Source organism: Rhamphochromis sp. 'chilingali', assembly GCF_963969265.1.
Source record: "Rhamphochromis sp. 'chilingali' genome assembly, chromosome: 19".
NCBI classification, from domain to species: Eukaryota; Metazoa; Chordata; class Actinopteri; order Cichliformes; family Cichlidae; genus Rhamphochromis; species Rhamphochromis sp. 'chilingali'.
Window position 1 is genome coordinate 32,611,584 of NC_137946.1, and position 27,074 is coordinate 32,638,657.

General features: G+C 42.5%; 1 protein-coding gene across 3 annotated transcripts in view; it reads right to left on the reverse strand.

Moving 5' to 3' along the window:
• Positions 1–933: 933 nt before the first annotated feature.
• st6gal1 (ST6 beta-galactosamide alpha-2,6-sialyltranferase 1) overlaps positions 934–27,074 on the reverse strand; it is a 39,664-nt gene continuing 13,523 nt past the window's right edge. The window contains exons 3-10 of one of the 3 annotated variants that reach the window (XR_013969980.1): positions 15,129–15,335; positions 14,037–14,399; positions 13,665–13,929; positions 11,458–11,555; positions 10,537–10,638; positions 8,583–8,757; positions 4,995–5,508; positions 934–4,755 (exon numbers count right to left, since the gene is read on the reverse strand). Coding sequence is in view for 2 of the 3 variants with exons in the window: in XM_080867916.1 (XP_080724042.1) it covers positions 5,243–5,508; positions 8,583–8,757; positions 10,537–10,638; positions 11,458–11,555; positions 13,665–13,929; positions 14,037–14,399; positions 15,129–15,335 (1,476 nt within the window). In the remaining variant the exon portion in view is untranslated. Of the gene's footprint in view, positions 5,509–8,582; positions 8,758–10,536; positions 10,639–11,457; positions 11,556–13,664; positions 13,930–14,036; positions 14,400–15,128; positions 15,336–23,578; positions 24,560–27,074 lie in introns of all 3 variants that reach the window. The other 2 variants (XM_080867917.1, XM_080867916.1) reach the window with 2 other exon arrangements.

Genomic DNA, 27,074 nt, shown 5'->3' on the forward strand with positions numbered 1-27,074 from the left:
GAGAGTCCCAGATGAGGGCTCGCCCAGCAGCCGCGGAGCAGAAGTCAGGGGGAGTTGCAGTGACGCGCCCGTGAGCTCCGCCGGCCCCCAGCTGCGCCTGAGTGACCGAGCCCCAGGCCGAGAGGCCGGGGGCACCCCACCTCAAAAGGGGCCCGAGCGAGCCCCAGGCCCCAGGCCCCGACAAGCGGCCGCCAAGGAGTGAGCCGGTGTGTACCCGGATGCAATACTGAGATTAACCACAACACCAGACCATATGCAACACTGTCACTGTTTGATCATTTGGATTCATTGCACTTCATAAACAAACCACATTTGCCACCAGACAGCGACACACTGTGGCTAGAGGGGGTATTACATTGAAAGACTTGAAGCACATCGGTGTTGTTATAACATTATAATTAACCAAAGCAAAACAAACATAAAAAAAGGCCGCTGTAAGTGTTAAAATGGTGAATGGCCTGCATTTGTATAGCGCTTTACTTAGTCCCTATGGACCCCAAAGCACTTTACACTACATTCAGTCATTCACACACACTGGTGATGGCAGCTACATTGTAGCCACAGCTGCCCTGGGGCCACTGACCCGAGGTTAAATTTGATATACTTTTGTGAGCTGGCACCCAACATCTACATGTTCACTTTTTTCTTTGATATGAAAATAACTGCACTTATTAATTATTATACTGAACGTAGATTACGTACTGAACTCTACCAGTGAGAATGTGCTCTCAAGGTGGGGTAAACCTGAACATGCAGAGCTAACAGAGAGACAGTTGACCCATCACACTCACCTTCACTTCTTTGGACTGTGGAAAGCAGCTCGAGTACAAATCCCTGTGGAACTGGAGTCAAAGCCAGATTTCACTCACAAGTCTACAAAATGTCAGCCAACAATTAGACTTGTGCATCTTTTAGGAACAATTAATAAATACATTTGGAATTTACAGTTTATCATATTTATTTTTTTTACAATTAATTAAAAAAAAATATTTCAAACAGGAACAGAAGGTAGAGCTGAGCATTAGAAAATATCACAGAAAAGGATCAAACAAATCAAATCATCTCAAAGACAGATCAGCTGCATGCTTCTAGAACTCTGCACATTTTTAGTCTGATATTAAGTTACAAGACGGCAAAGAAAAAAATAAAGAAATTAAATCTAAGTACACAACATTTAACCAATCCTCCCAGAAACAGAAGAGGATGAAGGCAAAGCAGAGGAAAAAGTGCATCTGTAAGCTGAAATAACAGAATATCAAAAGGCTTCACATGAATGTACACAGAGACAAGACTGCATAGGGAGGAAATGTTCTCATAGCTTTGCTCTGAAATGCAATGACATCAATTATTCAAGTGTGTGACTCATGACTAAACAATGAAGTCTTGGTAAGCATGAAACGGAAGTGACCAGAACACAACAGCAGAGTCATTTTTGTTCTTGACGACTTTGCTCGAGCTCCGAGTCGTTCTGCTTCAGGATTAAATTAGCTGTGTTAGCATGTATCATAGTTAAAAAGCACTTATTACACGTTACTAAACTTGTACTTGTTACAGCAGAGAAGTGTGTTTTATGTGAAAAAATAAAATAACAGCATCTAAAAATGTGTCTGCATCGTGGCTAATTAAAGCTAGCTGGTGCGATTAAGTTTGCTACAGCTGATTTCCCCACTTTTGCATGTTTCATGTATTCACATATACAATATAACATCGTAGTATATGAAATACTACATAAAATTTGAGCTACATCTGATTATAACAGAGGAAAAATCACCATCGGTTAACCTCATCCTGATAAATGCTAACTAGCCCAGCTAGTCGTATATTTCAAGGGGATCTATTAGCTTTTCTGTATTTTATGTGATATATATTTATTTGTTTGAATACCTGCACCCCACCTGACCAATCAGACAAGAGTAGGCTGTTGGGGGGAGGGGGTCTGCATAAAGATTGTGAACCATGCATAGCTACTGTAGCGAGAATCAAAGAACGAAAATATGAAGCTAGCGAATAACACGTTGTACAGTGAACTGTAGTTAGCATTGAAAATAAGGAGCTGCGTTAGTGCCATGCGGATATTTTCTCTATTTTTTCAGAGATTTATTTTGTTGATATTTTCTCGTTGTTACAACACTAGTTTAGGGAAAACTGGTTTTAAACATTCATCTGTATTAAGAGATTAAGTCAAAAATCCTCCCGAGGCTGATCTTTACTGTGATAACACTGAGAATGGAGCATTCATACAGATGTTACAGTAAAGAAAAGTAAAGAAGAAATTGCCATCAGTTCATAGGTAAGATAACTAAGCTAAATGACCACTCAGCAGACTCTCCAGTAGCCTTAAAGCTAGTGAGAAAAACTCGGTTTACATACTTAAGTTAAAATCATTTAAGCCAAACATTTTCTGCACAAAATCCAGCATAAATACAAACCAGCAGGCAATAATTAGTGCAAATGACACAAGGAGCATTATATGGAACTCTTATAATGCAATTTGTTAAATAAAATACTCAATATTGCATTAAAATTGCTTAAATTAGCTTAAAGACTCGAAGACGTTTTGGACATTTAGTGACTTCTTAAAATGTTATATTGAACTGCAAATTAAATGAAATGCCCTTAAATGTCCTGAAGTGAGAATGCTCACCTTATATATAAACTAATTAACATTTTTGATAATTCTAGAAAGACACAGCGCTACCAACCCCTTGTCTTTTATGCTAGTAGTGTTAGCTGCTTGTTAATAAGGTAGAAACTGCTTGTGTGTAAACTATATGAAAGTAATATTTGTAATCTTCTACCTTAGCTATACCTGCACTTTATATTTTCAAGATTAGCTAAAAAACCTAAAGCCTCACATAATTCTGAATCAATTCTGATTTGCGGTAGTACCATTAGCAAGAACCGTTTTTTATGGAAGACATAAATGTCAGTTTTTCAGTTTGTTGCTAGTTTGCTGGTTGTTTAATTGGAGGGTGTTTGTCTGCAAACAGCAACAATACGTGTACTTTATGTGAAACACAGTTTTACACCAGTGTAAGCAGCGGTGTACGTTTAGGCTCAGCCACACTAACTAACTGTTTTGGTGGAAACTGCCAGACTCACCTGCTCTTCGAAAACACAGAGCCAATGATTTCAGTGGATTAATTTTTTCGAGCCATGCTCAATTTTTACGATTCAAATCAGCTGATCAGACCAATCAGAACTCTGCTTCTGCATCAAGCGTTTGTAGCTCAAAGCGTGCACTGTTACTGAATACACAAATAGTAAAATAAAACTGTTGTACATCAGACGCACAGCTACATGCTGCTCTGGGACCATCAGCTCTGTTAAATGATTTCTCTGCACCCTGAGATGAGGTCCACACTCTGCCAACAAGAGCTCAAACATCCTGAAATATCCACGGTCGTGATAAAGTCCTGGATCAGGCCAGCACATCCCCCCTGCTGTTGTCTTCTTCTGAGAAGTTTCCCTTTCTTGTTTAGAAGCATCAGGACCAGCTCATCGTGGCTACATGTCCACTTCATTTTGTTCACAGTGCATTTTTTCCCCAACACGTTACAGACACTGTTAAACTACAGGGATATGGATACAGCGTAATAACATGGGAATGGTTGGTGATACTAAAGTCCTGTTTGTGGCACATTAGTATATGTGAGGGGGCAAACTCCTCAAGATGGGCGGTGACCATGGTGGCCATTTAGAAGTCGGCCATCTTGGATACAACTTTTGGTGTTGCTATCAGTGAGTGAAGAGTGGGAGAAGAGGGTTGCACTGACAATCCAACACAATGGGCAGCACATTGAACACATTTTATAAGTGGTCAGAAACTTGTAAATAACTCATGAAAGAATAAAGTTACGTTGAAACCAAGCACACCATTGTTGTTCTTGTGACATTACCAATAAGTGTGATGTGTCACATGGCCCTCTTCCTATTGAAAAAACAAACGTTGTATCCAAGATGGCCGACTTCTAAATGGCCACCGTCCATCTTGAGGAGTTTGCCCCCTCACATATACTAATGTGCCACAAACAGGACTTTAATATCACCAACCATTCCCATGTTATTACGGTGTATCCATAGAAACGGCCCACCCTGTATAAGTTTGGATTTTGTGTCATGTTTTTGCCACGAGCTCAGTGTGTCACGGACTGAAGAAACAAATACTACAAATAAAATATCAGTTAGCATGTCCATATAAACCGAGTGGGGCTTTTACGTTGGAGAAAAATCAAATGCTGATATCACAGTAAAGACCCTCCTCCTATAATACTCTCATAATATTTACACTACGTGAGGATTACAAAAAGATTACTGGAAATGGCAGGACTCACAAAGTGTGTAAAAAACCTACGAAGTGACCTTTTGGGTTAAGTTAGAAGTAAACTCATCTGCAGGCAGTATCTTCTTCAATAAACGGGTTCAGTGAGGTGTGTAAGCATCATGTATGTAATCACACAGAGGCACAGCGGCCTCCTGCTGCCTGAACAAGAAACCAGAACACAAACACACAAGCAGAGACGGTGTCGCTGGACCTGCGCACGACTGATATTTATGACCCAGTTTGCTAAATTTTGGATTTTATCTGCTTTTTAACTTCAGGAAGAAATGATTTTGGACCCCTCAAAACAGGCTGGATGTCAGGGAATCTGTCCTGGAAAATATTAATATGCACTTTTTGATCAGAGGACATTTTTGGTGGTCTGTCACTCACTCATACGCTCTCCACCTCGCAGTTATAGCAGTGGTGGGAAACTCCAGGCCTCGAGGGCCGGTGTCCTGCAGGTTATGTGTTCTTGATCCAACACAGCTGATCTAAGTGGTTAAATGACCTCATCATGTCTTGAAGTTCTCCAGAGGCCTATCAATGAACTAATCATGTGATTCAGGTGTGTTGGCCCAGGGTGAGATCTAAAACCCGCAGGACGCCGGCCCCTGAGGCCTGGAGTTCCCCACCCCTGAGTTAAAGGCAATCACTGAGATTGCTTGAAAACCACCAGAATTATCCTCTAAGGTCAACATGAGCATCAAAATTTGGGCAACTAAGAAGCATCCAGTGATCACACGTCAATGACCTCACAGGGATGTGTGTACAGCAGCACATGTATGAGCTGGTCGGACTCCAGTGTGTGTTAACAGCATGAAATATTTATAGAGCGCTCTTTGTGGTTCGGTAGTGAGGATGAGGTTTGCATGCGTCGGCTCATCTTCATGCAGGACTCAGATTTGTGCGTTGATGCAGTCAGCGGTCTCCTCCAGCAGTCTGGCTGCAGTTCAGCTTCCTGAAGCCGGGCAGCGTGACGCGTCCGCTGGTGTAGATGTCGCGGTCGGAGCCCTGGTTCATGCGCTTAACCAGGTTCTTCTCGTACAGCAGCGGGTGGTAGGCGCCCAGCGTGCAGGCGGCGTCGTAGAAACGCTGGTAGTAATGGCAGAGCTCCGTCTTCCTCCGGGACGGCAGGAACTCGTACACGTGCACCACCTCGCACAGCGACATCATCAGGACGGTGCCTGGACAGGAAGCAGAGGGCATGAGGACACTTTGCAGAGCTTTTCAGACAGTTTGGTGCTTCCTCTGTTGTGCTTATATAAATCAAATAAAATCGAATAACCAGAACCACAGAAGGTCACAGGAGGACATGAAACCTGACACAGAATATTCCCAACTGAGTGAAAATGATTTCTTTTGAAATCCTGGAAACAAAGACGTCTTTCAGACTAAATATATGAAGATATCATTTCTGCCCATGTGGCCCAGCGCTGGTTAGGACTGATCCTCACTTTGGAGCAACATCTACAAACATGAAGCCTTCATGTGTTCTTCATCCAGCCCACAGCTTTGTCCTCAGTTGTGTAATGAACAGCACAGCTGCCTACGCACTGTAGGTCCGCCAACATGTTCACGTCCTCCACGGCCCGCACACATGCTGCAGAAACAACCTTCTCATTACATACAGTGGGGCAAAAAAGTATTTAGTCAGCCACCGATTGTGCAAGTTCCCCCACCTAAAATGATGACAGAGGTCAGTAATTTGCACCAGAGGTACACTTCAACTGTGAGAGACAGAATGTGAAAAAAAAATCCATGAATCCACATGGTAGGATTTGTAAAGAATTTATTCGTAAATCAGGGTGGAAAATAAGTATTTGGTCAATAACAAAAATACAACTCAATACTTTGTAACATAACCTTTGTTGGCAATAACAGAGGTCAAACGTTTACTATAGGTCTTTACCAGGTTTGCACACACAGTAGCTGGTATTTTGGCCCATTCCTCCATGCAGATCTTCTCGAGAGCAGTGATGTTTTGGGGCTGTCGCCGAGCAACACGGACTTTCAACTCCCGCCACAGATTTTCTATGGGGTTGAGGTCTGGAGACTGGCTAGGCCACTCCAGGACTTTCAAATGCTTCTTACGGAGCCACTCCTTTGTTGCCCGGGCGGTGTGTTTTGGATCATTGTCATGTTGGAAGACCCAGCCTCGTTTCATCTTCAAAGTTCTCACTGATGGAAGGAGGTTTTGGCTCAAAATCTCACCATACATGGCCCCATTCATTCTGTCCTTAACACGGATCAGTCGTCCTGTCCCCTTGGCAGAAAAACAGCCCCATAGCATGATGTTTCCACCCCCATGCTTCACAGTAGGTATGGTGTTCTTGGGATGCAACTCAGTATTCTTCTTCCTCCAAACACGACGAGTTGAGTTTATACCAAAAAGTTCTACTTTGGTTTCATCTGACCACATGACATTCTCCCAATCCTCTGCTGTATCATCCATGTGCTCTCTGGCAAACTTCAGACTGGCCTGGACATGCACTGGCTTCAGCAGCGGAACACGTCTGGCACTGCGGGATTTGATTCCCTGCCGTTGTAGTGTGTTACTGATGGTGACCTTTGTTACTTTGGTCCCAGCTCTCTGCAGGTCATTCACCAGGTCCCCCCGTGTGGTTCTGGGATCTTTGCTCACCGTTCTCATGATCATTTTGACCCCACGGGATGAGATCTTGCGTGGAGCCCCAGATCGAGGGAGATTATCAGTGGACTTGTATGTCTTCCATTTTCTGATGATTGCTCCCACAGTTGATTTTTTCACACCAAGCTGCTTGCCTATTGTAGATTCACTCTTCCCAGTCTGGTGCAGGTCTACAATACTTTTCCTGGTGTCCTTCGAAAGCTCTTTGGTCTTGGCCATGGCGGAGTTTGGAGTCTGACTGTTTGAGGCTGTGGACAGGTGTCTTTTATACAGATGATGAGTTCAAACAGGTGCCATTCATACAGGTAACGAGTGGGGGACAGAAAAGCTTCTTACAGAAGACGTTACAGGTCTGTGAGAGCCAGAGATTTTCCTTGTTTGAGGTGACCAAATACTTATTTTCCACCCTGATTTACAAATAAATTCTTTACAAATCCTACCATGTGGATTCATGGGTTTTTTTTCACATTCTGTCTCTCACAGTTGAAGTGTACCTCTGGTGCAAATTACTGACCTCTGTCATCATTTTAAGTGGGGGAACTTGCACAATCGGTGGCTGACTAAATACTTTTTTGCCCCACTGTATAATCACCTCTGTGTAACAGATCTACTTCCTGTCTGATGATCCTGGAGGAGAGATGTTTATAATGAACTGAGGCTCTAATATCAGACACCAAAGGAGGCGGAGCTCCAGTTACAAATCAGATCCTGCATTTGTGAAACTCGTGACATGAACGGAAGACGTTGGAGGAGAGAAATATGAAAATCAAGAGTCGTCCTCGGCTACAAAGAAACCAAACTGAGACTGAGGGGAAGGACGAGGAGTAAAAAGACTCCCGGCAGGTACGGCGGAACTCACTCAAAACACCACGAGGAACAGACTTTCAAAATAAAACAGGAAGACAACTGACAGAAGACACAGAGGAGTTTGTATATATATGCGTTCAACCTTAAAGGGACGTTTCACCCCTAAAACCAAAGGAAATGTTTTTGCTGCAGCCTGCGGAGTCGTTTCTATAAATTAAAAGTACCAAAAAAAGAAGCCAGGAAAAAACAAACGTGTGTCGGTTCGTCACATGACACTCTAACGACAGCGTCATGAAGAGGGCAAAGTTTCCTGAAGTAGATTTCAGTCTTTGTTCGTTCTGTGTCATTATGCTCGCTGTTCTCCGCCCTCAGCGCACGCCGGCGATGTCACATCGCTGGGCGCCTCATTATCGCTCCTGCAGAGTTCGCCTGGTGCGCAGACTCTGAGGTGAAGCTGAAGGCTGAGACGGGCGGTGCAGAGAGATCAAAGGAGTGAGGCGGATGATGCCTCATCGATCAGCGGATCGGCCTGGACCAATAAGCAGCTGTCACACAAACGTTCTTTCAGAAGATCGTGATTGGACCAGGAGACATTTACAGAAAACAAACAACACACGATCAATGCAGCCAATCAGGTCGCAGACACAAACATCTGATATCTAACCGCACACAGGACTTGAACATTAGTGACCTCTGAGTTTATATTTTAACGAGTATTCAGTAAATGTTTTGTTTCAGATTTCTGCCCCACGTGTGTTATGAAGGCAGTTTGTAGCATAAACAGGAAGTGAGAGAAAACCATACCGAGCATGCCGGAGGAGGGCGGGTTCTTCTGGATGGGCTCGGCCATGTTGTCCTGTATTCGCTGCCAGATCTGCCACTCAAAGCGAGGATGCAGGATGTAGAAGGGCTGCAGAGGGTGGAGCCTCCTGTACCTCTGGTACTGGGCGAAGATGGGGTAATCAGTCCTGTTGAACCACTGCGGGGGAGGAGGGGCATACAGGTATGAGTTTTAACTGACACCTCAAAATACATTCAGTATCAGCACCAATCCTGCTGCTTCAGTCTTTGTTTTACTGATGCTTCCCTTTGACTGAGTTATCAGGGAGACGCTCTGTGCAGGCTGCAGAAACAGGACGTTAACTAGTTAGTGACCGAGGGATGTTTTAGAACAGAAAGTGAGCAACCATAACTGAAAACAGGGGAACAAAGACGTGAGAGGAACTGATAAACTGCATAAATACAAACATCACAAAAATACTGAAAACAGCAGCTCAAATAAACCAGAAACTTAAAAGCTCAGACCCTGAGAATCTCACTGGGATCATGACTTTTCTACCACATAAAGGCTGCAGAGATAATGTAGGGGGCGGCGGCTTCGGAGAGGAAAAGAAGGGCCAGGGCCCCCCCGCTGTTTGGAGTGTCCTTCATGTGCAAATCTTTCAGTCCCACTGCTGGACTGAGGCCTAAATGTCAGAGTTGTCCTTTATGCAGCTTCCAGTAACGAAAGAGTCTCCATTTAAAGGGACAACAGACAAGATGCATTCAGAGCAGACCAGCTGGGCTGCATAAAGGAGCAGCACAAGATAAATGACGTCTTTTGTCCACTGGGTTTTAATCGTGCCAGGTTACTCGAGTGGAGTCCAGGAATAAAAACAAAGAGCAGAAGAAATCCTGTGTAGTGGTAGACGTGTCCTCTCAGGATAAACACATGAATTATGCATCAGAGAAACGGCTTCTGAAGCTGGAGAACCAGCAGTTGTTCCTGCTGGTAACTGGATTTACTGACGACTCGTTCAGTTTCCCTGCAGCGCAGAGTCAGACCGGCTCCACGCTCTGTGCATCCACGAGGGGAACACTTCATCATGTCAACCTTTAAGCTCCTGAGAAAAGCCTGCAGACCAGGACCACCCGACACAGGAACAGTTTCTTTCCCCTCGCCACCTCCCTCCTAAACAGCTGACCTGTCACACTGCTCCCACTGCCAGAATGCAACTGCACCTTATGTACATTCTGTAGTATTCATTCCACCTCATTTCTGTATTCTATGTATATAAGTTTAGATTGGTTATTTATAGTTGGTTTACACAGCTTTGTGTAATGTGTGTATATAGACACGTGTGTGTGTGTGATTTACATTGCTGTGCTTGAGAGCCTCCATCTACCAGAACCAAATGCCTTGTATGTGTCGGCACATATACTTGGCCAATAAAGACGATTCTGATTCTGAAAAGAAGCCAGTGCGCAAGAGCCACAACCTGCAGTCCCTCAAGTGTCCACTAGAGGTCCCAGCAGTGAGCCAGTCCCCACAGACTCGTGTTAAAATGTTTGGCTTTGCCCTGGAGCGAATCTTCCCGTCATAAAGCTTTACATTTTATTTATTAGGGGCGTGGCCTATTAGACTCAAATACAGATGCAGGTATCGACTGTGTGCACAGCAAAGTTATGTTGTATGTTTCACTGTTTTTGCACAAACGTGACATTTTCCAAACAGAATTCTTGCAGTCAGACACACCATCATGCTTACCTGTGCTCGTCCATGTTAGTCTAAAATCCACAAATGTCCAAAGAAACCACAAACTGATTAATACAAGCGTGTGCATGAATATGTGCACCCGACGGAGCCGTAGGAGGAAAACTTGAATAAATGTTTCTCTTATTTGACAAAAATTCTACACTTAATTTGAACAATTTAACAAAAGTTATTAAACGCACGCTGGTTGTGACAGAGCTTCTAGCTTAAATCCAAACGCATCACCTTTGTGAGATCTGCAGAGAAGGGGGCGGGGTCCCAGGCCACCAGAACACCTGAGCTGTACAGAGAACTGGACAGGAAGCGGTGGTCATCAGACGCCATCACCTGTAAAGATTCAGAGAAAAAGCACACTGACACACGTCGCTTAGCGAGCCGCGTCTCTCAAGCTTTGATAAATAAAACATGACTTTTAAAACTCTTTAAAAATGAAAAGCTGTGAAAACCGAGCAGCTAAATTCTCTGGTTCTACTGATTAATCCAAATCCACTCAGTCGAGTTTTGACTTTGCCGTATTCAGAAGCATTCTGCAGATCCTCACAGCGAGGTGTTCTCACATAAAAGCATCTAAAAACAGCCACAGGCAGCTGCTCTGCACTGAAACGCCCACAGCCCATCTGCAAACTCGACCTCTTCAGCGCGACCATCGCCTGCAGCGTCGTTACAAACTCGACTTTACTCCAAACTGTGGCGGAGAGCCGAACGCTCTCACACACTAAACAAAGTGATTTAAATAACAAAGCTGCACGTGTTGTATGGAAAAGTTATTAAAAAATAAAAACAATTAACATTATTTCTGTCACATTGTTGTGTTGATATTAGACACCCAGGTTTCTAACAATGAGGCCAAAATCAGCCTAAACGCTTCGTTTCACACAGTTTTTCTCCTCTTGGATCTCTGTGATGTCACAGAGGGGGATCTCAATCAGATCTACTGTTGAAATATTTTGCTTATGAGGGGCAACCAATCAGAAGAACACAAGTTAATAAGTGTGACAGAGAAAATTATCGTATAAAACTGGCCGCAGATTAAAAATCAACGCGCAGACGATCTTTGGATTCTCGTCTTATTATCACCACGTCTGTCTCGTTTGCAGTGAAGCACTTCCTCTCAGCTCAGCTGTCACCACCTGTGTCTGTGCCCACCTGTGAGTTGATGAGGCGGATGGTGGTTTTGGACCCGACGTCCTTCTCGTACCCGGTGGTGGGCGCAGCGTTGAAGCGCAGCACAGCTTCATGTGAGTCTGAAAAACGAGAAAACTAATTCGGTTAAGAAGAAGTGAAAGTTTGTGATTCGCTGAAGTGACGCGTTTTCTGTTCATCAACCAAGAACACACACACACACACACACACACACACACACACACACACACACACACACACACACACACACACACACACACACACACACACACACACACACACACACACACACACACACACTTAATTTAAAAGATGATGATAAAGTCAGTTATTACATAAAGAGCTGACTTCAGCAGGAACACTGGGTGAATCTAAAGCAGTCTGAGGTCACCTAAATGTGTTTTCAGCCTATTTTCACACTAACTTTGTGCCTCCTCCACGTTTTCGGACACAAACAGCAGAAAAAGAAAAGAGCAGCTGACTTGTTCTGTCCCACAGTGGTGGAGCTTAGTCTCAGTTGGACAGTCTGTCCATTCACCCGTTTCCTGCAGCTTGTCCGGGCCGTGTGGGCAGCAGACATTCCTCTTCCTGCCTCCTCTGAGGCAACAGCAAGATGTTCCCAGACTGCCCTGGGGCCTCGAGGGGCCTTTAGAGGGGACACTCCACCCTTTTATGGCTAATGCCAACAGCCAGCACATCATCCTCCAGCAACAGAGAAATGATCCTGACCACCAAACCTCCACCCACCAGCACGGCAGTTGGTTATACAGGCGCTGCACGCAGCTCACACTTCAGTCAGAGCACCAAGCAAACTGTGTTTGCAGACATGCTGGGTGAGAAACTCTGGAGCTACCAGACTTCTGCAGAAAACAGCTCAAACACATCCTTCCTCTGTGGTTCAGGGACAGTGTGCTGCAGAGAGCAACTTTGCTTTGCAACTTTCACACAGCGAAAACGATCCTGTGTGAGAGCAGCAGGGCTCAGCACTTACACCAAACCTCACTTTGAACCGTGCTGTTTATGTTTCGCGTGCTGCTCACTGCTGATGCTGGGAGGAGAAGAGCAGCTCTGAGGTTCTCGACAGAGAAATATCGTCTCATCCTCTGGACTGTCCAGATGTGAGGGACGTGTCCTTTTTAAATCCCAGACTTTGGGAGTCAAAAGCATCAAATCCACATTTAACCCTTTAAGACCTACCATAGAACCAAGTCCGCCAGAGCTTATATTATATTTTTACCTGCTGTGGAGCCATTTATGGGAGCATTTCAAGTTGATATACATCAATACAACCATTATAGCCCAGATTTTAATAATATGTCTGCATTAAGTGCATAGTAATTACATAAATTGCAAAAAAGTGCAATAAACTACAAAAAAAATTTAAATAGTTTTTGCTTTCTTAACATATATTTCTAGTTAGAGAAATTTAAGAGGCTTATCCCTCAAAACTGTAAATACAAAAAAGTTGCACAAACTAGTTTCCCACCACAGGAAATTAATTTTGAGTGTCTTCATAATTTTATTTTTGAAATACACCAATTTTTAAACACTGCAGGAAAAACGAAAATAAATATTATACTGCAAATTTGCAAAAAAAGCAGCATATGCATCAAAATAAACTATTTCCAGCAGTGCAATATGAGTCCTCAGCATCCCAGAAACGACACAGAAAGTCATAAAGTCAAACATAACTTTTAAAAACACCAGTATAGGCTCATGAGGCCCTGATGGTAAAAAACTACATTTCCGCAAAAATGACGTCACTTCCGGTTTCGGGCAGGTCATGGCGGACATGCGATAGTTCGTGCTGATGGACATAGGAAGTGTTATGAACAGCTGATCGGATCGGCAAAGCGTGTTTCTGGAATATTATGTTCTTGTTATGTTTTTATGCAGTTTTTGCAAAGCTATATGTGGAAGGAAACTGTGACCGAGGACAAGCTGATGGCATCAGATGTAAGTACAACTCCTCTGGTTTCATATGCAAAAAAAATTATTGCGCTAGCTCACGTGGTTGCAGTGCTGCCGGGATTTAAAAATAGTTACGCAAAGCAGAGCATGCCCGCTCCGACCGGCTTTAACCCTTTACAGCCGATCGGAGCGGGCACGCCACCCAAAAATGGCTCCACAGCAGGTAAAAATATAATATAAGCTCTGGTGGACTTGGTTCTATGGTAGGTCTTAAAGGGTTAAAGGGTTAAATGTCTCACCGATCTCTTTGCCCAGCCCAGAGTAGCGCAGTGAACCCGCCGATGACACCACAGCACAGCTCTTGTAGGGTCCGAGGTCAGAGGTCAGCTGCTGCGGAGGCAGCTGGGTGGCCCAGGGCAGCAAGGAGAAGGGCTGGAGGTCAGGGGTCAAAGTCGCGACCTCTACTTTGTCCTTCAGTTGGCAGAGAAGCTCGGGACCGCTCAGCTTCGGCGTGCCAGAGACGCCGCCGGGGCCCGACAGCTCGACTCCGTATTTGTTCATCGCCTGACAGAAACACCAGAAACATGGAGGGAGGAGCGCGTCAGTCCATATAAATCTGGACTTAGCCTGCATGTAACTTGTAGACGCTGCGTCACTGGTCCACGACTCACCTGGTAGTTCTGCACCACCTTCTTCATCCTGGTCCCCAGCATGCTGCTGGACATCTCGTCGTCCCACACCTCTCCCAAAAGCCCGTTAGGCCCGAAGAACTCGGCGTCGCTGCCTCTGCCGCTCAGCTCGCCCTTCCGCCGGCCCCCGAACAGGGTCTCCAGCGCTCGCGTGAAGGGGCGCGGCAGCAGCCGGCTGAAAAACCCCGGGGGCTCCCGCTGTTTCCGCTTCGACGACGAATCCCTGGCTTCGTGGCTGTGGTTGGACGAGGACAGGATGGGGATCGGACGGCGAGGGTCGCCTGGGATGACGCCCGGGAGCTTCTGAGGGTCCGTGTACATGGGCTTGGCTCCACCTCGCAGCACCTGTGGGAATCAGCAGCATCAACATTATTGTGGTTCACCAAAAATAACTCAAGTCTGTTCGTTTCTTCCCCCTCAGGAAGTGGTGCAGACTTTCAGGTGGTGCTTGACACCAGCTCAAGCATCGAGCCTGTAGCTTCCTCTCGCTGGAGCGCAGCTGCAACACCTTAAATATGACGATGGAGAGAACGAAAGCTGGACCACTAAACCCTGGTTTTGGCCTTGAGGCTATTTCTGATTGGTTCAGGGAATAGCAGAGCGCCGACTGACGTGCCAGATGCTTCTCTGTGGTTCTGTGTCAGGTCTTCTAAGGACATGACTTTCAGATACTGTTCAGCTGTAGTTGTTTTTAGGTCTGCTGCGTCTTCTTCTGGCCTCCACTCACTGAGTTTGGGAATCAGCTTGTCGGTGCGAACACAGTATTGCCTTTGAGACTTTTCGATATTTAACCAAAGAAATGAGAACAAATGATGTGTTTTTGTGACAGTCTGCTAATAAAAGTTGTTCTTATGTGTAGGAACAACACTTTAAAACATCTGGCTGCTTGGAAGCAAAATATCTAGAAACAAGGGGTGGCTCAAGACTTTTGCACAGTGCGTGTTTGTTTGTTTTCTTGCCAAATTTCATTTTTCACCTGAATTTAAAACTTTGTTTTCCTTGATGTAGTTTTGCTGTGGGTTGAATAGAAACTATTCAATGAAATGTTTCCGGTTGTGGTTAAACTTTTCGCACCTTGATGACATTGTGCGCATGAGGCTGCGCGCGGGTTCGTGCCCGGACGCCAAAGATGGCGTCGGTGACGGGCACGCTGTTTTCAGCACAGATGGCGTAGAGCAGAGCCATGGAGATGCAGAAGAAGGTCATGCAGAGCACGCCGCGGCGAGCCCGCCGCCTCAGACGCCACAGCAGGCTGACTCTGTCCATCGCTGCCGCGGGTATCTGCAAAGACAGAATGAAAGGTTTGTATTACACATCAGAGCCGCTGTGTCTCACCTGGACTCTGTGTTGTGGGTCAGCTTATAAAAGACGGGGTGAGGGTGCGGCACATTTCATGTTTAGTATCGGGAGAATTCAGCTTTCATCACAGCAGCTGATGAGAACCCACAGAGCTCAGCTTCCTGTAACGGCTCCGTCAGTGCTGTTTAAGAGATTTCACACATGAAATTAAGACTCAGCAATATCAAGGTGATGTGTTCAGTTAATCTCTGCTAATCTTCACAGCTGACTGTAGCTGATGCTTTTCTGTCACCTGAGACAATAAAACAAATTTTTAGTGTTCACAAATATGTCTGAAGGTTCTCAGTCATCCAGGTCATCGCAGTCTAAGGAGCTTGGAAAGAAAAGTGTCTGGACTTCTTTAAGTTGCTTGAAGATGTTCCACCTCTCATCCCAGAAGCTTCTTCAGCTCTAGGGTCAACTGGTGGAGAGTCCCAGATTTAAACCCAGTGGGAGTTTCCTGATGATCCTCTACCTAACCACATGAGCCGAGGTGTGAAAACGGGTGTGGGTCACAATCAGCCAGAGTTTCGGGTAAGCTCATTGTGAAACCTGGCCCCACCCTATCATGTGATTTCCTGAAGTCAGATGGCCCAGAATGTGAGTGGGCGTTAAGGCGTCTGGGAAGAATCTCACGAGTTTAAACTGACAGAAGAACGCAACACACAAAAACAGAGCTACAAATAAAAATGTGGAACAAAACATTTGGCTAAAAAACCTAATAAAGGTCGGGAGAAGAAACAAACTGGATGAACATAAAAATCAACCCAAGCACGAGGTGCTAATAAAAAGCTGGTTCACACAGAAGGTCCTCAAAACAATCCAGATACCAAAAATACAAAAAGGATGGTGGAAAGAAACAAAGTCCTGAAGTTAAGTCTTCTAACTGTGCCACAGCCTGAAAAAGAAGACGTGGAAATCACTTCAGCTTGTCGCCGATCAAAGTGAAATTAATCTGATTGATCAGGTTTCCAGCAGCAGATCAGACTATAAAAACATTTACACATCTTCTAAATCACCAAATGATTCCATGCATGCTTCAGTCACACTGCAATCCAGTTGACTCTTGGTTCTTCGCTCTGCACATCACCAGCTCCTGACCAGGTGATGTGTTCGGTGTCAGTTACCACGGCGATTTAGCCTCGTAAAAGGAGACTATTGTGCCCACTCACACTCACACCACAGAGACAAACACGAGGAAGCAGCTTACAAATGATGCATGCATCAAAGAAGAACCATCAGCTTTCAAAATGCTACACTTTGGAAGTGATGGACACCGAAGGTTGTGGTGAAGTTTAACATTCATAACTCAGTATGAAGTTGCTCAGGGCAACCACCACACACAGGCAAAGGTCAGGAAAAGAAAAAAGGAGCATCTGGTGAAGAGAGTGTGCTGAAAGGTGAGTCTTTACAACAGTGTCAGACTCGTCACAGACTTTTGCGAGCACGCCTCGAGTCACGCTGAAAGTCACGAACAAGCTCTGTTGTTTTTGTTTTTTTACAGGACGTGTTTGGGGTGTGACCTCTTCATGGCCTTCGCTCAGTAAGACCAGAGAGGAGCTGGTTTACTAAAGTCTGCTAACATCGAGCTGTGTCCATCTTTCACCTCGATGTGGTTGATTTGTGCAGGCGTGGAGCAAAACGACCACACTGACAGTCCAGAAGTGTAAACGCTGCACGTCTGAGACTGACATTCTGTCACATGACGCCAAAGAGAGATAATCCCATACAGCTTATGACAAAATTTGATCCGAAGTGATTGATGGCCCTAATCACGACCTTTTGACCTCCCGCCCCTCCCCCCCGGAAGCGTGTAATGAGCGTGACGAATCGCATCCGGAGAAGGGGGGTGGGAAACCCCCCGCGTGTCGAATTGCATCCTGAGAAGGGGGGGTGAACCCCGGAAGCGCGCCATCTGTTGCTAAGCGTGTCGAATTGCATCCTGAGAAGGGAGGGGGGAACCTCCGGAAGCGCGTCATCTGTTGTTGGGAAAAAAAAGTTTTTAGAGGGAGGGGGAAACCTCCGGAAGCGCACCATCTGTTGGAGGGGAATAAAAAAGCAGAGAGGTGGAGTCCGTCACAATTTCTAAGGCACAGACACAAGATGGATTTCCTTCTGCAGCCCAGCAGCGTTCCTGTGTCCGATGAGATCTGCTCTCCCAAAGAAGAAGAAGGCTTTGAATATGACATATTCAAATACAGCATATTTACTATGGAAGGCCTCGATCCGGACCTTATGACCCTACCGGAAATACTCCGGAAGTGTCTAGTCATTTTCAGACCTGTTGCGTCATGTTCCCTAAGCACAGCGGTGATGCAGCAGCTGATTCTGTGATGTATAGAGAGACAGAGCGGATGTAATTTTACTTTCTTAAGCTGCACCGGCGTTTGTAATGGAAATAAAGAGTGACTTCCTGTAGAGATTTCAATAGTATTTTATTTTCCTATAATACAGACGCTGTAAAAAACCTTTAAGATACACCATAGCTTGTGATGAAAAGAAGAACTTTCTATCCGCTTGTAACCTACAGGCTGCCTATGTGTAAAAAATGAATAAATATTCCTTAGTGAATACTACTTTTCCTTTTGAGAGACTGAAAAACAAACCAGCGACAGGCGATCTTGTTTCACACACACACACACACACACACACACACACACACACACACACACACACACACACACACACACACACCCCTCGGGCCAAGGAGGAGTTTTTTTCTTCAATACTTTATCAATAAGTTTTTTCAATAGATAGAAAATGATGACGCTGAGGAGTCAACATCCGATATTATCGTTGCTTGTAACCCGGTAAATAATTTCGTACATCTCCCCATAAAACAAGTCTTAGTGGAAAAAAGCTCATATTCAAATAAGTTTATTCCCCTCTGTGGGAAAGAGTTTTTTTCTCAGAGTCAACCATGAGGCGAGTTTTGTCAACAGCAATTGTCCATTTGGTAAAACAAATATCCGCCTCTAAGTCGTATTTTACCGTTGCAGAATGTGGAAAACAGACAGCCCTCACAGGATGCACCATAGTTAAAATATTTAAATTTCAACTAAATTTGTAGTAATGATCGGATTTCCTCACTTATCTACACCACACTCCTTGTCCTTGATTTCTTATCGTTTCTTATCGTTCCTCTGTCCCTTAATAGAAACCACATATATAGAAACTATCCTCCCTTTCAGTTGTCTTTTGCACTTCCATATCGCAAAGCAGTTACTGTAGGTTATTTTCTGCTTATGCATTAATGTAATTAATTAACTTATTTATCCTTAAGTAAGGTAATGACTTGAGTTCTAATGCTTTTTGTCTCTTGAGTTAGCTGTCAATGTGGGATTTTTTTCCCCTTTTGTCCAGTTAAAGCTGCCTTTCATTCTTCAACACAGCTTAAACTCTAATAGGTAAGCTTTCTTGTAATTTCTTAGTTCTGCAGGCTTCTTGAAAGACATCCGAGACTCTTCTTTGGATGCTGGCTGCCTTTTGTTTTGTTTTCTGTCAAGATGATCCCACACTGCTTCGATTATCTTGAGGTTCGAACCCTGGAGAGATCAATCCATGACTGATGCGTTGTTTCATCCAGGCATACTTTGACTACATTGGCAGTATGTTTGCGATCATTGTCGTACTGAAAAATGAAGTTGAAGCCAATCAGACACTACGTGGTATTACATGGTCGATCAAAATCTGGTGGAACTTTTCTACATTCATAATTTGATTAATTTGGATAAGAGCTCCAACAACACTGGCTGAAATCCAGCCTCAAAGCACGGTAGAGTATCCACGCTGTGTTAAAGACGGCTATAGACATTCACTGTTGTATCTCTCTTCGGACCTCTTCCGTGCATATTTCAAATTTGGATTCATTACTCCATAAGACATATTACAGCTGATTTCTTTTTCCAGTCAATTTCTTGTGTAATTTGGCACACCTCAGCCTTATTTTTCTCTGTTCTCCTTCCTTAAGAATGGCTTATTAACAGCCACCCTTCCAACTCAGATAACTTTTGATGAGGTTTCATGAAATGTTTACAGCACTTGAGTTACTCGCCACGGCCATCCTAAATGCTAAAAACACTAAACTTTAATTCTAAATTACGTAATTAACGTTAACCAGAAAAAACAAGCCAAAGTCGAAATGTTGCTGAGCTGACCTGTGGTATGCTATGTCTTCTAAAGCACGTATAATGTAAACAGAACTGGTCTTTGCACAGAAGCCTGTGGAGCTTCATAATTAACCTCAGTGTGTGAAGAGGACTCTCCATTTAATAATAGCTGTAATAAAATGTTCTGGCCGACGGTGTTAAACGCTGCACTTGGGTCTAGCAGGGAAGATTTCAACTTTTCAATATGAATGAAGGCTGAAAACTGATTAGATTAATGTCTGATGATCTTTTCCGTGCTTCTTCAAGTTTGTAACACCAAACATATTAAAGGATGATGTAAGGCTCACAGGAAGAGTTTAATTAGACACACATTTACTATTTTTCTTTATACTCTTTCTTTCTTGACATGTTTAATATGATTACTATCAGAGGAGAAAATGAACCTTGTGTAGTCTAAAAACTTTTTTATTTAATCAAACTGTAATGTTGTTGAACTCTGACGGACGTGTCTTTTAATCTTGTCAACAAATCCTTAATCATCTAAATCTGCCATTTATCATCTTGTAAAATGTTCCCTCTGCTTCTGTTGCACATCTCCCCCCGACACTCTCTGCTTCACCTGTCCTGTGCAGGTGGTCCAACCCCTGCCTGCCTCCTTAAACTGGGGTGTTTAAATCTCTTTACCTCTGTTGTGAACTTCACACAAAGTTTGTGGTAACAAAATCAAACTGACGAGGATCTCGTTTGAAAAACACACACAGTCACGAGACAAAATAAAAACAGACTGCTCAAAGCAAAAGCAGAGCCCTCACAGCTGGTAGTACAAACACAGTGACAACATGCGTATTAGATACCCTCAGTGCCAAAAGCATAAATATGAAAAAAATGTGATCACCAAGAATATCCTAAAAATGGCATTGAGGTGCGTGTTACAGTAAAGAAAAAAAAAAAGTAGCCAAATTTTCATCGGAAAATGTTGAATTTTAGTAAAAACAATGCTCTGTAGTTTGATACTGTCGTTACAGACAAAGCAGATGTTTAAAGCCTTTGGACGCTCATTTGAAACGCACTCATTCTCCTTATCAGCTGGAAACATTAAAGCCGTAAAATGACTTTTTCAAACGGATAAAAACTATTGAACAGCAGCAATGTTGAGCCTGTTCCAAAATTTGAATGTACATGTGTTGAAGGTGCGGGTCTTGTTGAATTATTAAACATACTTTCTTTAATTTTTCGAGCCACAAAAACAACAACTTTTAATTTTCTTCTGCTTGAGTATCGGCCTCGGGTAGCTCTACTTATCATTGCTCAGTCAGTCGTCTGTTTGTGCTACTTTTTTTCAAGGAGCAGTGGATTATTGGTAAGGGTGACTTTATGTGTTTAGTTACTTAAGTGGAAGTACTGTGGAAAGTTTTACCTTACATACATAGATCTACCAGTACAGCTTCTGAGGTATCTGTTTACAAAATGTTATAATCTATTCAAAGGTTCTTTGCAATTTTACATTGATAAACATTATCCTTAACACATTTGGCCCACATAAAGTACTATGGCCATCACACGGTCATTTAGAACTGTTTAAATAACTCGTGTCTTAAGTCCTTCCATCAAACAGAAAATTAAAAAAAAAAAAAAAAAAAAAAAAACATGGTTCACTTTTATATCACAAAATGTTAGAAATATAAGCCGTTCATAACAACCTGAAAGGCTGGGAGTTTAAAATGCAAACCGATGGAAGCAGAAGTAGAAGACTATAATGTCTCAGAGCACACGGTGTCTATTAATGTGTAGACATGTATAAATAAGAGCTTAATAAAGATGCTTAATTTCTTAAGAAATAAACAGGTGGAGTGATCTTTATCAAAAGTGGATGTTGCATCTGTGGCTAAACCCCTGTACCCAAAAAAACTTTAAAAATCTACTGTGTGTGAGGCTGTGTAAGTAAAGCTTGCCCTTCACACCTGCGTGTAATAAACCATTTGTTGGGGGTTGTGGATTTGGCACCTCAGCATTGTGAAAGTGGGGAAACATGTTTCTGGCTGTGCATAAGATTCCTCCTTACAACTTAGAATCTCAGTTCTAAATGAAATTCAGATGTTTTTTAAGTATGGCTAATGTATTAATTGACTTCTAAGGCACACACACACACACACACACACACACACACACACACACACACACACACACACACACACACACACACACACACACACACACACACACACACACACACACACACAACACAGAGAAGAAGAAGAGGGGGTCGTTTTACTACACATCATAAAAACGCAATCATTCATCTTCCAACTGTATCTTTCTGTTCTGGCTTTAGAGTCATCGGTTGTTTACTGAGCCGTACTTTGGGAGTCATACTGTTGTGATACTGAGGAGAAAAGGGTAAGGTTTGATAGACTAAACCATTACACACACATAACTTGAATAACCTAAAGAGTGTGTGAGACTGCTAGCTGTGTTGTTCAGCATTAAACTCATCTACAAATGTGTTAGTAAAGAGCGACTTGTACTTCTGTCCCATTAAGCAACGGTTTAACAAATTTCACTGCAAACTATAAAAGGAATCTGGATTTATATAGAACATAGTAGTGATGGATTAAGTGCAGGAAACACTAGTATAAGGTGTCTATGGAACAAATCTCCTTCAGCGTTCAAAATGACCAAAGTGAGGCCTACAGGCGTTTCTCTCGATTGGTTGTGTTCAGGGAAAAAGCAGCTAAATACACTGAGACTGCTCCACATTGTTAGCGAGTTAACTCTGGATATCTGTAGGTTTTGTCAAACTTGGAGTGAACAAAAGCAGAAAAACAGTAAAAGATGCAGACAGTGAAAGTCTGGTTTATTTCATGAACACAATGAAACATTTTACAGTCCACAGAGCAAAGTAGCATACATGATAAATAGATACACATAACATGAGAAGTAAAACTCGTCGTCTTACCACATGTTATATTCTGTAAACTTAAAATAACCACAGAAATTAGAGTTTAGTGTTTTAAGTCATCTATTAAAAAACATGAGTCAACATTACTGAAGTGATGCTTTAACGATGCGTCTTATCACCGTGTTTATGATGATAAAACATGTTCTCTCGTTAGTAGATGTCAGCGCTGTCACTTGTCATGAAAATGTCCAGAGCCAGGGTTCCTCTTTAATTACCATTGATCATTAATAGGGTCACAAAAGATTTGTCACATTATCCCCATAAACAAAATTGCTTTTATAGAAATCATTGTGATACAAATATTTAGATTCTTGATTCACAATGTGCACGAACTCAAAATCTTTAGAGGTTCATATTTATAAAGTATCGCAAATAATACATTTATACCATTGTATGAGCTACTTCTTGTAAAAAACTGATTGAAAAAAGCTCCTGTCGTGACCTTCCTTCTGTGAGGACACACACACACAGAGAGAGAGAGAGAGAGGGGGAGATCATTAGGATTGGAGGCGTTTTTGGATTTTCACTTATTGTTGGCTTTACAGTCACATAAAATTCATTCCAATTTTTTTGCCTTTGCTTCAATTAAGGTGTTTCTTTAAATCTACAGCAGCTTCCTTTTCAAAAAGTTTACTGACATAGTAAGGAAGTAGCTAGGGAACTCAGTAAGTATGAGCAACAACAGCTTAGGGACTGTTTCTACAATAAAGAGGAATTCATCATCATCCGCAGTTCATCAAAAAAAAAAAAAAAGTGCCATTAAAAACAATTCAGCAGATCCTCAAAGTATGGATACAATCTGTTTTCAGCTGTAGAGGTACGCTTCATGTACTTATCAACATGCAGTTTAGAGGCTTGCATTAGAGTGCTTTGGTACTTGGGCCTCTTTTATTTAGCACGGTTATACCATTGTGTATTTAGCTATATAAATATGCTCAAGAGTCTATTGTATGTTTGTCATGCAATTAAAAATTCAAAAATATAATTTTTAAATCAGTAACTTTGCAAATTTAGAGGAAATGTTTTTGGATAACAAATGTGTCACATTTTCAACAGGGTTTGAATAATCAGCGTTAACACAGAGACATTTATGCGCTGGGTATAACAGACATCCTTACCTTGGAGCAGAGAAACACGGTGTATTGTTGCTTTTCTCTATTGTATAAGCAGCGCCCGACTGTCAGAAACGCTCTGTGCGGGTAGCAAAGTCGGATCCAACGCACATCCAGGAATCCCTGTGAAAGAAAGGTCTCGCTGCAGCTAGGCTCTCAGGATAGTCAGGCTTTTATTTATATTTGCATTCTGGTGCGTTAAAGCAGCCTCTGTGTCCCGCTTGGATCCTCATTCCGAAAATTCAGATATTTAAATAAAATGGTGAATTGGCTAGTGATGAGGAGCCACTTAGATCCGTAAAATGAGGTTTGATTAAATTAAACTCTTATGAACAGCTATGAACTCTACCTCTCTGCTGATGTGTTCCAAACAAGCAATGTTTTCTACACGTCCAAACTGTGTGCTAACTACCTCACACCGCTGTGTCTGGGATCCGAAAAAATAAAAAGTTAAAACGCTATACCTTGGGGGGAATTGTGAAGTGCTGAGGAAACTACTGTGTGTCTGATGGGGTGTTTTTATATAGGTGGACTTGGTTTCAGTTGGCCTCTGACATGATAAGATAAAATAAAGGAAACTGATTGTAATGGAACTACAGTGCTGGGATGCTCTTGATAAGGCAGCCTCTTTTATTGTTTTATGACTTGTTTTGCTGACTGTTGAGGGCCTAACTGTAACCAACTCTGTCTAACTGTTGCAGAGTTAAGAATCTGTAGTTTTTAGAAGTAACACAAGAAAAGTTTATTTCTAAAGGAATACCTGTTGTTTGTGGTGCTCTATTTAAAACTATTAGTGTCATGAACCGAAGTTCAGCGCACAAGCTGGACCCAGAAGCAGAGCCAACACACACAGGAGTACGAGAAAATAAACTTTATTTTAACTGAAGGTGTCCCGGGAGGGTAGAAGGAAAACACGCGTGAAACTCGAGAAACCAAGGGACCGGGAGATGAGTCGCGCAGGAACGCCGAAAACGGGACTGTGGGAGGCTGCAACAGAAAAAGGACAAGAATTATTGGGGCGCGGGGAAATAGCAGCATACGTGGGGGAAGAGTATGAGTCTTACGGTGACAGTGGGGCCGTGGGAGCCGGAGGGAGGGGTGAGGGTCCGCGCTAAATTTGCAAAGTTACTGATTTAAAAATTATATTTTTGAATTTTTAATTGCATGACAAACATACAATAGACTCTTGAGCATATTTATATAGCTAAATACACAATGGTGTAACCGTGCTAAATAAAAGAGGCCCAAGTACCAAAGCACTCTAATGCAAGCCTCTAAACTGCATGTTAATAAGTACGTGAAGCGTACCTCTACAGCTGAAAACAGATTGTATCCATACTTTGAGGATCTGCTGAATTGTTGTTTTTTTTTTTTTTTTTTTGATGAACTGCGGATGATGATGAATTCCTCTTTATTGTAGAAACAGTCCCTAAGCTGTTGTTGCTCATACTTACTGAGTTCCCTAGCTACTTCCTTACTATGTCAGTAAACTTTTTGAAAAGGAAGCTGCTGTAGATTTAAAGAAACACCTTAATTGAAGCAAAGGCAAAAAAATTGGAATGAATTTTATGTGACTGTAAAGCCAACAATAAGTGAAAATCCAAAAACGCCTCCAATCCTAATGATCTCCCCCTCTCTCTCTCTCTCTCTGTGTGTGTGTGTGTGTCCTCACAGAAGGAAGGTCACGACAGGAGCTTTTTTCAATCAGTTTTTTACAAGAAGTGTAGCTCATACAATGGTATAAATGTATTATTTGCGATACTTTATAAATATGAACCTCTAAAGATTTTGAGTTCGTGCACATTGTGAATCAAGAATCTAAATATTTGTATCACAATGATTTCTATAAAAGCAATTTTGTTTATGGGGATAATGTGACAAATCTTTTGTGACCCTATTAATGATCAATGGTGATTAAAGAGGAACCCTGGCTCTGGACATTTTCATGACAAGTGACAGCGCTGACATCTACTAACGAGAGAACATGTTTTATCATCATAAACACGGTGATAAGACGCATCGTTAAAGCATCACTTCAGTAATGTTGACTCATGTTTTTTAATAGATGACTTAAAACACTAAACTCTAATTTCTGTGGTTATTTTAAGTTTACAGAATATAACATGTGGTAAGACGACGAGTTTTACTTCTCATGTTATGTGTATCTATTTATCATGTATGCTACTTTGCTCTGTGGACTGTAAAATGTTTCATTGTGTTCATGAAATAAACCAGACTTTCACTGTCTGCATCTTTTACTGTTTTTCTGCTTTTGTTCACTCCAAGTTTGACAAAACCTACAGATATCCAGAGTTAACTCGCTAACAATGTGGAGCAGTCTCAGTGTATTTAGCTGCTTTTTCCCTGAACACAACCAATCGAGAGAAACGCCTGTAGGCCTCACTTTGGTCATTTTGAACGCTGAAGGAGATTTGTTCAATAGACACCTTATACTAGTGTTTCCTGCACTTAATCCATCACTACTATGTTCTATTTAAATCCAGATTCCTTTTATAGTTTGCAGTGAAATTTGTTAAACCGTTGCTTAATGGGACAGAAGTACAAGTCACTCTTTACTAACACATTTGTAGATGAGTTTAATGCTGAACAACACAGCTAGCAGTCTCACACACTCTTTAGGTTTTTCAAGTTATGTGTGTAAGGGTTTAGTCTATCAAACCTTACCCTTTTCTCCTCAGTATCACAACAGTATGACTCCCAAAGTACGGCTCAGTAAACAACCTATGACTCTAAAGCCAGAACAGAAAGATACAGTTGGAAGATGAATGATTGCGTTTTTATGATGTGTAGTAAAACGACCCCCTCTTCTTCTTCTCTGTGTTGTTCTTGTGTGTGTGTGTGTGTGTGTGTGTGTGTGTGTGTGTGTGTGTGTGTGTGTGTGTGTGTGTGTGTGTGTGTGTGCGTGCCTTAGAAGTCAAATAATACATTAGCCATACTTAAAAAAACATCTGAATTTCATTTAGAACTGAGATTCTAAGTTGTAAGGAGGAATCTTATGCACAGCCAGAAACATGTTTCCCCACTTTCACAATGCTGAGGTGCCAAATCCACAACCCCCAACAAATGGTTTATTACACGCGGGTGTGAAGGGCAAGCTTTACTTACACAGCCTCACACACAGTAGATTTTTAAAGTTTTTTTGGGTACAGGGGTTTAGCCACAGATGCAACATCCACTTTTGATAAAGATCACTCCACCTGTTTATTTCTTAAGAAATTAAGCATCTTTATTAAGCTCTTATTTATACATGTCTACACATTAATAGACACCGTGTGCTCTGAGACATTATAGTCTTCTACTTCTGCTTCCATCGGTTTGCATTTTAAACTCCCAGCCTTTCAGGTTGTTATGAACGGCTTATATTTCTAACATTTTGTGATGTAAAAGTGAACCATGTTTTTTTTTTTTTAAATTTTCTGTTTGATGGAAGGACTTAAGACACGAGTTATTTAAACAGTTCTAAATGACCGTGTGATGGCCA